This window comes from Myodes glareolus, chromosome 27, assembly GCF_982192425.1.
Source record: "Myodes glareolus chromosome 27, mMyoGla1.1, whole genome shotgun sequence".
Lineage (NCBI taxonomy): Eukaryota > Metazoa > Chordata > Mammalia > Rodentia > Cricetidae > Myodes > Myodes glareolus.
In genome coordinates this window covers 35,619,390-35,631,395 of record NC_142052.1, presented here as the reverse complement: position 1 = coordinate 35,631,395, position 12,006 = coordinate 35,619,390, and the positions used below count along the sequence as shown (strand labels likewise).

The 12,006-nt window shown below is 47.4% G+C and overlaps 1 protein-coding gene across 5 annotated transcripts in view; it reads right to left on the bottom strand.

Annotated features, from left to right (window-relative positions):
* Nucleotides 1–1,200: 1,200 nt before the first annotated feature.
* Nucleotides 1,201–12,006, bottom strand: part of Myo1b (myosin IB) — a 164,423-nt gene continuing 153,617 nt past the window's right edge. For all 5 annotated transcript variants that reach the window (XM_087902379.1, XM_087902380.1, XM_087902376.1 and 2 more), the window contains 6 exons: nucleotides 11,541–11,675; nucleotides 9,028–9,134; nucleotides 6,736–6,868; nucleotides 5,878–6,030; nucleotides 4,371–4,498; nucleotides 1,201–2,692 (listed from right to left, as the gene is read on the bottom strand). In XM_087902379.1, the coding sequence (XP_087758505.1) occupies nucleotides 2,569–2,692; nucleotides 4,371–4,498; nucleotides 5,878–6,030; nucleotides 6,736–6,868; nucleotides 9,028–9,134; nucleotides 11,541–11,675 (780 nt within the window). In that variant the 3' untranslated portion in view covers nucleotides 1,201–2,568. The remainder of the gene's footprint in view (nucleotides 2,693–4,370; nucleotides 4,499–5,877; nucleotides 6,031–6,735; nucleotides 6,869–9,027; nucleotides 9,135–11,540; nucleotides 11,676–12,006) is intronic.

Sequence of the window (12,006 nt, the reverse complement as noted above, 5' to 3'; positions counted from 1 at the left end):
CACTGGCAACGACGCCTTCGACCGATTGCCTGCTTTCCCATCCCTTACATCTGCTAGTCACCTGGGGGCTGGGCAATCTTGAGTGTTGTTTGGGAACAAGCTGGGGCCATGTGGCCTGCCCAGGATGCCTAGGAATCTGAGTCCCAGCAGCACCTTCTCTCCATTGCAGGGGACCAGCACGTCCTCTGAGGGCCCAGTGACAGCGAAGTGACAACCTCTGGACAGACATCAGAGGCCTTTTACTTTGGAAACAGAGCTTCATTGTGGATCTCAAGCTCACATTGGTCCAGTGGCCTCCGCCTTCAAGGTGCTGGGATTAAAGGTGTGTACGATTATGCTAGGCAGGAGAAGGATTTAAAATACAAGGGGATGCCAGCATTTCTCTTATTGGTTCTCAGCGTCTGGGGTCCCCTGGGGAGCAGGCCATTCTAAACCCAGGAGCCAAAAGCTCAACGCTCTAATTAGGAAAACTCCGAATACGACTTCCATCATCCACCTTCACCGTTCCTTAAACTCAGGTTTCGACGGACTCTCCACCTTCACACAGAAGGAAGCAAGACTTCCCTATTAGACAGCGGCACAGTTCACACAGCGGGTTCTGCGACAAAACAGACACCGTTCTTCAGCTTTGCTGAACGCTATCCTTACAATGCACCACGACGAACAGTCTCTAAATCTGGCGTGCGGTGGGAAAATTTACCGAGTGGATTCATACTATGGGCCCTTTGCACTGAGTTCCACTCAAGAAGTGACTCCTACCAGAGGAGACATCACGGGGTGCCTCACGCCAAAGGAGGTACCGCTATGAGAACTTGTTCGCTGTGGCGTCTTGCTAGGGAGAAAAGGCAAGAACAACATGTCCACGGACACGCGAGCTTTTGACAGAACTACGCCGTCTTTCCCGTGAAGCCAACATGTCACGTACTGCGAAAGCCGCTGAAGGGGTAGAAGGGGTAACCTCGGGAGGTAGACATGGAGCGGACAGGCAGCGAGTGAATGAAGGAAGTACATGACCCTTCACCCCGACCAGTGCCCTGAATGTCCTAAGTGTGGTCGGAAACACATACGTGGTCTACGTGGTCGGGAAACATCGGCGAGCATCCTGCTCCCCTATAGCAGGAACTATCGACTCAGCACCTCAGGAATGGAAAACAGCACATCTCCTCCACCTACGCCAATAAACACAGAGACGCCCAGCAATTTCTTTATCAGAACTTTTTTTTTTAAAGTACAAAAATCAAAAGAAAATCTCTGGAGAATATTCTCATTGGCTGATACTGGTACAAAATGATTAGTGGAAAGTTGTCAACACAGAGACCATACAATGTCCGGACGGAAAACTTTTCTGTGGCAAGGTAGACACGTCACATATGAAAATAGCTTGAGATACAAAACTAGAGTTGTGGATTCCAGCACGTGGCACCAAATTAGAGCAATTTTATTATTTAACATAATCCCTGTGTATATACAGTGTCCTCCCGAATAAGAAACAGTTTGATTCCAGAATTTAAAATGTGGTTTCCAAAGTGAATTCTTACTGTCAATTTTAAAGAACAACAACAACGAAAAAAAGAAGCCCTGAAAACTAATTCTAACTGTGATCTTTGACTAAAATACACACCCTGAACCTCTCTCATACAAAAAAAATGTATATTATAAATAAAACTTTCAAAGGCGATCTTGGATGCTTTATTGCACATCGAAGAGAAGATCTGCCGCTGCGAACGGCTCTCAGCCTTTTCTTACGCTGCCGACTCCGTGAAACCGCCGTGGGTATCTCAAGTCCCATCCTGCGCTTCTTTGGAACCGCAAGGAAGCGTTCCGCCTCAGTTCCCGTCCCTCAAGTCAGAGTAACTTCTGCTTTCTAACTGAATGTGATCATAGGAGATCTGAACAAATAAATGTGCACGTCTAAATGCCAGTTTTCTCTTTTTCCAATAGATAAAAAAAAAAAAAAACATAGAGGGATTTCACCCAATCGTCCGTCTCCAATCCCCCCGGGGCCGCCAGCTTCTCTCCTGCTGAAACACCACGCTACAGGGCTCCCGCTAATGCCGTCATCACTAGCAGTATCCTTTGGCCTCAATCTCTTCTACCTCCTTAGCTACTTTTGTTTCGCCAGCACAAATCAGCCAGAAGGCAACGGTTTTAAAAATAAAAATGTTCCTAATAAGTTCAGCACAGTGCCCAGCAAAAAGTAGGCGTTCAATAAATATCTGATAAATGAATGTAAGCCCCCTCTTTATGCTTAAATGTGCTAATGATTTACGGGTAACGCGTGGGTTTCCGGGTACACAAGTCTCAAACGTTAACTGAGGAGAAAACACGTAGGACGGGGAAGCGGACATTGTCAGTTTCTAAACTCCTTCCCAGGACAGACTGTGGACTTAAGGATTAACTATTCCAATAATTAAAAGAGATTAGTCAAATACTTTTAATTTTGCCAAAGGACTCTAACAGCTTGCCTTTGGCAACCCCCAAACATACAGCGAGCCCCCAAATAAAACAAAATCAAATTGCACTATTACGGAGAGAGACAAGTCCATGAGGGCAGAGGCGTCCGTCCGCTCAAGGGACGGCGACTTCCAGGAGCCGATTGTTCTTCCGCTTGCAGGTCGGCACGCTCCCGTTTTTCTGGGTGCCTTGGATAAACTTCACACACACTTTGTCCTGTCTGAACTGCACCAGGAACCTAGGAGAAGAGAACCAAACACACTCAGGGGCACACACAAAGCAGGTGTGGGTGCAGTAACCCCAGCTTCCCTTTCTGAAAGGGACATGACCTTGGGAGGTACCCGCCTCCATTGCAGGCCACGCCCCCGTTGCAGGCCACGCCCCCGTTGCAGGCCACGCCCCCATTGCGGGCCATGCCTGCTCATCAACCAGCCCCAAGGAAAGGAAGTTCCTGTATTCCAGTAGGGTGAGCTGAGACAGGGACTGCTTTGTGTTTCAGTGGGGGCCATCACATTAACAGGCTGCAGCCTTTAATCATTTTTACAAGGCCAACTTATTAAAGGGTCAAATTAAACATTCGCCAAATCAGACACGCGAAATGTAGACTTTCAGAAAGCTGTCCGCAGGTACCCTACCCCAGTGGTCTTTTCAGCCTGCATATCCTCATCAGCAGGCTCAGGACCTCTCCCCATGGATCTGGCAGAAGAACCTCCCAAAGCACTCGGGCCTTCCTGAGTGACTCACCTAGCAAACATGTGGCTAATGGTTCTGACACCTACAGCAACCACAAGGGCCAAGACTCCATGGTTCTGATGGATACGCGAGCCCCGGTTAAAAGGCCGTGCTTTGCATATACCATCTCCCGGGGTGAATGATGCCAGCTTCTAATTCATACACTGTTCTATTTATTTTGTGTGTGCTCAGGAGCATGTGTGTGTGTGGATGTGTGGGTATCTGCTGTAGATGTTAGAGTTCAGCTTTAGGTTGAGTTCCTCTGGGAACTATCTACCTTGTCCCTGAAGAGAAGGTCTATTACTAGAACTCACAGCTCACCAATTAATTATGCGAAACTGACTGAGCAGCAAACCCTAGGGAACAGCTTGCCTTCCTGGCACCCCAAGGATTACAAGTAGAAGCCACCTCTCCAGCACTCTGTGTGGGTGCTGAGGCCTTAACTGGGGTGCCCACCCTTGCCAGCGTTTTCCCAACTGAGCTAGGTCTCTAGCCCCTTGCTGTTTGAAAAGGATGATGGCACTGACCTTTCAAACGGGATCTTCCTTTTCCACTTGAAGCACCAGGGATAGAACACTGTAATCCTACATCCTCCTACCTGGGATACATCCTTAGCATATAGTATTATTCTTTTCTTTTTGAGACAAGGTCTCACTATGCAGCTGGGCACACACTATGCTTATCAGGCTAGCCTTGAATTCAGAGACTGTTTCAGTTCTACTTCCCAAAGGTAAAGGTGCTACAGGTTTGCTCACAAATATGATTGTACTTATATGCCTCAAAAAAAAAAACACAAACAAAAAACAAACCAAAACAAAAAACCAACCAACCAACCAAACAAAGAACAACAAAAACCTTCAACACAAATTCAAGCATTTTATGAGTCTTCAACTTTCTCCATGGTCAGGGGGCACAACCACTTTTTGCAAGGGAAACAGCCACAGCTAAATGCATTTTATACCACAAACCACACGGCTCTTGGCCACTTACACTGACCTGGCCTGTAGACCACCGGGAAGAGGCATTATCTGTCTTGCTACTTAAGGAGAAGGGTTTGATCGGCACAAATACTGGACACACGCACACTGCTACCTAAAACAGTTGGGTTCGTGGCTGGAACTGGAGACCCAAACCCAACAGTAAAGCAGAAAGCGAAGGGTGTACTGCACAAGACGTGGACATACTCATCCGAGATCTCGATGTTGAGCTTCTGGTTGGTCTGGCTGAGGGTCGTACGATACAGCTTGGTGGCCATCTCAATCAGGTGGTCACTGCTGAAGAGGAAGTCCCCTTTGCCAGCTGCTTCTGAGCCCTGCAAAGACAAGTCACGAGTCAGAGAGAGGAGGGGAAGGCTCACGGGTTCGGGGCGAACCTAACAGTCTCCCGAAAGCTCTGATGCTGGGGCGCATCCTCCAGATGAGTGGCAAGGACAAGACTGGATACCTCAGTTTGGTCACGGACCAGCTTTACGGGCAACGACCCAACTTACAACTCATGCTCAAAGCGCCCTTCAAAAACCTTTCAGTGATTTGGTTTTGAAAAGCAACACAGGGGCCAGTGAGATGACTCAGAGGGTAAAAGGGCTTGCCACAAAGCCTTGAGGACCAGAGTTTGATCCCCGGGACCGACACAGTGGAAAGAGAAAACCGACTCTCACAAGTCGTACCGACTCCTACCAACAGACACGCACAACAGATAATTATAAAAAAATAGTTAAAAAAACCAATCAATTCTTTTTAAGGAAGTTAACAACAAAAATACTTCAAACAAACTCCCAGAGCCCGGAGCAGCTGAGTACACTCAGCAGCACGGAGGAGCGACACCGCGAGACTCGGGCGACAAACAGGATGCTGAGGTCCCAGGCTGAGAGCTGTACTGTGATGAGATGGGGGTGTGGTCAGGAGAGGAGCGGATCTCCAAATCCCCAAGCTGTAACTTTTGTGTGTCACTGAGGCTAAGAGAAGCTGTTCTTATGGCTTGATACATCTCCATTTGGATTTAGATCCATGGTGGGGTGAACAGGCTAAGAAAAGTCTCTGGGTTTTTTTTTTCTATATGTATTAGCAGATGCTAACATCTGTTTATTTGGTGATGACAACTGTGTGACAATCGCTCTGGTAAGCATGCATGTACACTGTGCATTAACCCTGCTACCAATGTTATGTAGTAGATACGATCATTTTAAAGTTGAGATTAATGAAGAGTTATAAATAGCACAGCCCCAGCCATCAAAATAAAAAATCTAGTCCCTACACGTTAGCCTTTCTATCCAAGCCAGTGGTCCTTCTTAGGTAAAAAGCATAAAATATTAAAAAAAATCAGGTCAGAATCAATGGCAAATGGTTTTCTGGTAGTTGTAGCCTTTGGTCAACCACCAAGCCAAAGGTAAACAAGAACAAAGATGACATTTTTAAGTTGTCACACATAAGCAGCACCAGGAAGAAACATCGTATCAAACATCTAGACATCTCCAGGTATTACTCTCGGAAGTCAAGTGAGCAAGCCAAGGAACCTGTAATTCAATTCCTGAAAACGAAGCCTGAGATTTTAGATGTGGGTGAAAACAGTCAAGCTTTATAAGTCAGCAGGGGAAAGAGAGGCAGGGCTAGGAAGGTGGGGCCATCTAGCCAGCAGATGGGAAAAAGGACACCAGGAGCGGCTTCGAGGTCAGACCGCGGGGCGGAACCTTACCTCCTTGAGGTGGACGGCAAAGAAGCCATCGTTCTGTGAACTCATGGAGACCTTGGTCACATCCACCAGGGGGACCTCGGACTTGATCTGCCCGGACTTTTGGTCGGCAAGGAGAAGGTTATTGTTTGTCAAGAGGAAAATCCGGGACGTACTCTGAGACAAGACACAAAAGCATGTAAGGACCAAGGACCCAAAACGCTCCAAAATGGCGCCCATGTGCAAATCAAGCAAAATGGCGCCCATGTGCAAATCAAGCAGCAGTCATTTCCAGCAATAAACATGTTATTCGGCCGTCTCTCAGCAAGCATACTTATGTAAACAGGCACACATAAATAATGCATTCTGAAAACTTCATGGATGTGTGATATGAAACTTTGCGAGCATGCCTGTGACTCTGTGGTTGGGTGTACATAGGTGCACACGTGTGGGGGCAGAGCAGGATTCTGGGGGCCATCTACCTTTCTTCCCCTTCATCCCCGGAGAAAGGGCCCCTCAGGGAACTGAACCTCTCTGTCTCAGCTAGGCTGGCTGGTCCAGCTCCTGGGATCTTCACACTCTGGTGTGGGGTGATAAGCAATCACACCACAGCCACTTTTCTTGATGTGGGAGCTTGGGATTTGAACTCGGGTCCTCACGCTTGCAAAGCAGGGGCTTTTAACCCATTGAGCCGTCGCCCCCCCCCCCCCCTTCATATTTTCAATTTCTGGGGATTCCGGGAAACAGAACAACCTTTCCTATGTTTAGAGGGGAGGAGAGATTCCTCCACAGATTCCAACACTACTAGAATGTCAGATGCAAACGATACTAAAGCAGAAACAGGGCAGGAACTCAGCTACGCCGGGCGGTCCACGCTTTTACCTTCCCATTCGCGCGGTTAATTTTGTTCACGACCTCGGCAATAATGATCTTCTCTTCAATGGCGTCTTTGAGTTTCTTATATTTGGGGTTCTTGTTGATTTCCAGGTAAGCTCCTTGAAATGGCTGCCCAACACTACAGGGGAGAAACAAATCCTGTACCTTAGAAATGGCTTCAGACAGAGGCGACATGGTCAGAGGGGGACAGGTCAGGGGATCTTAGGGAATAAATAAGTCAGGAAAGTGACTTCAGTTGATTTTATACTTTGTGCAAGTACCTGTTTTAGAGCCGGGTCAGAAACGAAGCCCTAAACCTATGTCAAGTCTATTTTAAAGGAGCCAGAGGCAGCTGGTCGGTGGGGCTGTGATAAAAAGCTCACTGGTAATGATCGGGAGAGAGAACACCGTGTACGGTCGGAGTCGAACAGGCACCAGAAAGCTAACAGCTGCCCACACAGGGCACACCAACCCACGTAAACAATGTAAGCCAATGAGAAAGAACGACATCACCACCATCCTGCCCCAAAGACAAATATCATTTTCACACAGAGAGTAAGAAAGTCAACGACCTGCAGGGACAGGCTGGACCTAGGGCTTGTCAATCAAGTCAAGGAAGACTATGCAGTACTTGATTGTTTTCCCATGGGACTCTGGAACCTCGAGACCACCTCACTAGGATGTCCCTGGAGGTGACAGGCACTCAGGCACAGCCAGAGCCCTTTGCTTCTGCCCAGAGGTCGCTCAAATGAGCTCGCCCGGAGACCCTGGCAGGGGGGGCGGGGCGGGGAGGAACCTCCCTCAGGGCAGGGTTTAAGAGGTACCAGGAAAAAGCCTACTGGCCCACGGGACCTGCAGCTTCACTTCTGGAAATAAGAACAGAAGCCTTGTAAGGGCTGGAGCTGGGGAGAGAGGCTCAGGGAAGAAAAAATCTGCGTAGGTGGCCGGCCCTTTACAGCTCCACTGTAGCGTGAGGAAGCACCCACAGGCACTGCTGCTTCACACCTCGGGGAGGTACATCCTTCCAGATCGCCCACAGGTGAAGAGAGCGGGCTGCCTCCTCCAGAAACCAACACAGCCCCCCAGAAGGGACTTGCCTTGAAGCTCACTTTATGCTCACAGTTAATTGTGTTTTTAATAATAAAAAGTGCTAAAAACCTAATTTTAGTCCGTTTCCTTAGTGATACATTCTATAGCCCACTTCCACCCCCTTCATTCTAGAGTCTTCTACGGGAGATGTTTAAAAAGGCTGCTGTCTAACTTGAGACATATAAAGAAAAGGATGAATAAAATCAGTTCCCGAGGAAAGCACACCGCTTTCCTGCTGGTTGGCTTAGCCTTCACACAGTAGGCATGTTAGACCACTTCGGATTTAGTCATGCAAACATTCAAGTAAGCAGCTAATGGGGGGTAGACGGCAAATCAGAATATTCAAATCCAACGGGTCAGGCAACTATGCTAGCTTAACCCTTTTAAAGGTAGAATTTTGAACCATATATACAGATAGAAATAATACAGGTACATGAACTACATAGGACTACTTGGCAGGCAATACCAAGCTCTTGATTTCTAGATCTTTAGGAAAAGCTACAAGCCACTAGAGATTCTGGTTTGAAATTACGCAACCTACTTGTTTATATGAAGACTAGATGAAGCAGAACAGGAATGTGGGGGGACTGATGGATGTAGGATTCACGGGACACTCGGATATGCCAAGTCCTTTGTCACAGGCTGGACTTGCTGAATTTGCAATGTGTTTATTCTTTTCCGGAGTTCACGGTGTCCACAGCGAATGACCTGAACTTTTGTACAGGCCACCGAGGTTATGACTAGCCATTTAGCAGCCAAAGGACACCATGGGTCCAGGCTTAAGTAACAAGAAAGAGTAATGACCGGTCTGTTCCTTGCGCTGACCTTACAAATGAGTTTCTGACCTGGCTTCATACTGGCAGGAGGATCCGAACACTGATTACGGTTCAATGCAAAAACAGCCTTGAAAACGGGGTGTCCGATGAAAATTTATCGCAACAGCCACAGAGCCTTCAATTGGCATGACCTCTTGTTTATCGAACGATTTAAGGCCAAGAGAGCAAAGCCAACGACTGTAATCCTTCTGCATCCCATGGAGACTGCTCCCCAGTGTTAGGTGGACTGAGATCCAGTAGTTTCTGAAGTCATTCACAAAACTAAGTACCATGCATCTATCACCGAAATGAAACTTAGAAAAGATGCCGAGACATATCTGAGAAACCAATTAGCAGAGCCACGGCATTTCTGAGCAAGCACAAGCATACACACCTCGAAGGATAGAGAGCCTTCTTGTCTTTGAAGAGTTCACTGGCCTCTAGCTTCTCCTCGTAAATAAGTCTCTGCTGGTCTGTGAACTGGTCCCTGTATTTTTTACACTGTGAGATACAAGAAGAACAGACACAAAGAACCAATTAGACAAAGGCGTGGGGTTTCATTTTTTTGTTTTGTTTTTGGAAACAAGAAAGGGTCTCTCGGTAGAGTCCTGGCTATCCTGGAACTCACCATGGCTGACCCTGCACTCAAGAGATAGAGACGCCTACCTTCCTCTTTCTTTAAAAGTGTGCACCACCATGCCTGGCCAATTTCCTGTTCTTAAGCACGCTGAACTAAGGAGAGCAGTGAAAATCATTCATTCGGAAAGACCATCCCACTTTGGTTTCCAAAAGTTGGTCTTAAGAAAATGTTACGAGCCATTTGCGTTGCAGATTTTAGAATGCTTCTTCAAAATATAACAGGGCCTAAGTGGCCTATGCCCAGGGATTCTAGATTCGTTCTGCTACAATGGAAACCCCAAGGATCTCGGGGCCTGGGCTGTCATTCCTGAACACACACTCACAAAGAATAGCACTACAGCGTACAGTATGGTAACCCCATGCAGATTTACACACACACACACACACACACACACACACACACACACACACACACACACAGATCACTCTAACCCAGGAGTGTGCATTCTTACTTTTTAATTACTGTTTTTCATTGTAAGATGCTGGCAGTAGCTGGACGTGTCTGTAGACACTCAAACCCCAGCACTTGGGGGTCTGAGGCAGAAATTATATTAGTTCAAGGCCTGCCTGGGCCACACGCCAAATCTTTGCTTGGCCTGAGGAGGACCCCGTCTCCAAACCAAACCAGCACAGACATCTGATAGCAGCCGTCGACTACACGGCTTTCAAGACCCACAAACATGGTACAGACGGTCTGAAAACCACTGCCTAAGTTTCCCCAGTACCACTTTGGTCTGTCCAAAGGGCTCTAGCAACCCCTCGACTCTGACTCCAAGGATAAAGTGAACGGGGGCAGGGCTGGCCAGAGGAGCAGGGGCAGATTGTTCAACGAATCGAACTATCGGCGGGCCTGTGCCTCCACTGAGTTGACTCTAGAAAGAACGAGAGTATTGAGGTTGCCCTTCTCCATGATAAAGCTCCCTTCAAGAGTGAACAGGCTTCTCCCCACAGGAGGGAGAGCTGAGCAGAGCGGCGTGGAGGAGAGCCCGACATTGTAGCTCCTGCTCTTCAGGGAAGACAGGAACCGAGAGGCTGTTAAATCTCTTAAGAACAGAACTTGGAAGCCATGAATCCCACTAATTAGCAATAATGTCACTCTTACATGTGACCAAGGAGAGAGCTGCCAGGAATCATACAGTCACTAGTCATATCCCAAGCCTTTCTAATAATGATATATATAACATCTGACAAGCACATAATTCAATAATCCATGTAACAACCAAGGTATCCAGAGAAAGTCTTCGCATGAGAAGAGGCAATACCAACACACTTCCTCGGGAGGTGCGGTCAGCAGTGCTAGCTGATCCCACGTGACCTGAATTCCCTGGCCACTCAGGTCTACGTGACTCAAAGCTTGCTCTTTCCTCATAAGAACCTGACAGCCGGGGCTAGAGCAGTGGCTCAGTGGTTACGAGCACTGCCTGATCCTGCAGAGGACCCAGGTTCAATTCCCAGCACCCACAATGGCTGCTCACGACTGTCTGTAATTCCAGTTCCAGGGCACCCAACACCTAGGGTAAAACACCAGTGCACATTAAGAAAATAATAATAATAAAGAACCTGACAGCCCTGAAATAAAAGGTAATATGAAAAAGATTTTCAGCTTCCCTTTATTTAGGACAGATGAAATTTTGTCCTTGAGGGGACTGCAATGCTCACTTCCTAGCCCGAAGTGTGTACACTCACGTGTGTATTGGTATAGGTGTTTAATAAATGTGGTATAATAAATGCATAGTAATTAGTAGGATTTAACTACCTTGTCTGGAGCTCGTCATAATTAATGATTTCTTTTCTTTTCTTTTTTTTCCTCCTTTCTTTTTTTTTTTTCCCCAAGACAGAGTCTCTCTGCATAGTTCTGACTGGAACTTGCTTTGTGGACCAGGCTGGCCTTGAACTCACAGAAATCTGTCTCCCTCTGTCTCCCAAGTGCTGGGATTAAAAGTGTGCGCCACCACAGCCTGGCATAATTAATGGTTTCTGTTTCCGGCAGCGTTCCTTCATAGGAGGAGGAAAATAAGACAATCCCAACTAGGTAAACCACCTGGAAGCTCCTCCTCCCAGCTACACCAAGAGCAGCCGGCACAGGCGCTATCCTGGTTCCTGCAGATCTCTCACACAGCACCAAGTACAGGAGGCGGCAACTCGCCACGACAAAGTCCTCAGGCGACCCTCATCAAGGTCGCTGCCTTAAGGTCACATCTTACACTGCAGCCTTCAACCCCTGACAACCAGAAAGACCTCTGAGAAGGACAACGTCACGCATTTTACCCGCCACAAGTGGAAGATCCTTTTCAGCTCCTTGTGCGTTGCATCCAAGAACAGGTAAGGTCTCGGTGGCCAGTTCTTGTCTATTGGCGACAAGGAGGGCATTTTGTTTTTCATTTCCAAAAAGTACTTTTGCACCTGTGTTGGGTTGGACAGAAAATACCAGGTGAGGAAAACATCCCAGAGAGATGCACGGCACGCTCCCCGATCATCCAAACCAGTCTTTAAGAGAGCTGATCAGTTTGAGTCTGTCAAGTTGTGATCTCCTCTCATAATTCTACCTAACGCTCTTATACCTATGGGGTGGGGGGAGGGATATGTGATCTGCACCAGTCACCAGGAAAGATGACAACAGACATAATTATGGCTATCAGCACTGGCTTACACCAATACCACCGTAGGGCTGCTCCATTCAACAGGGAGCCATTCCCAGCCTGTAGCTACTTATATTTTACAGAACTAAAATTAA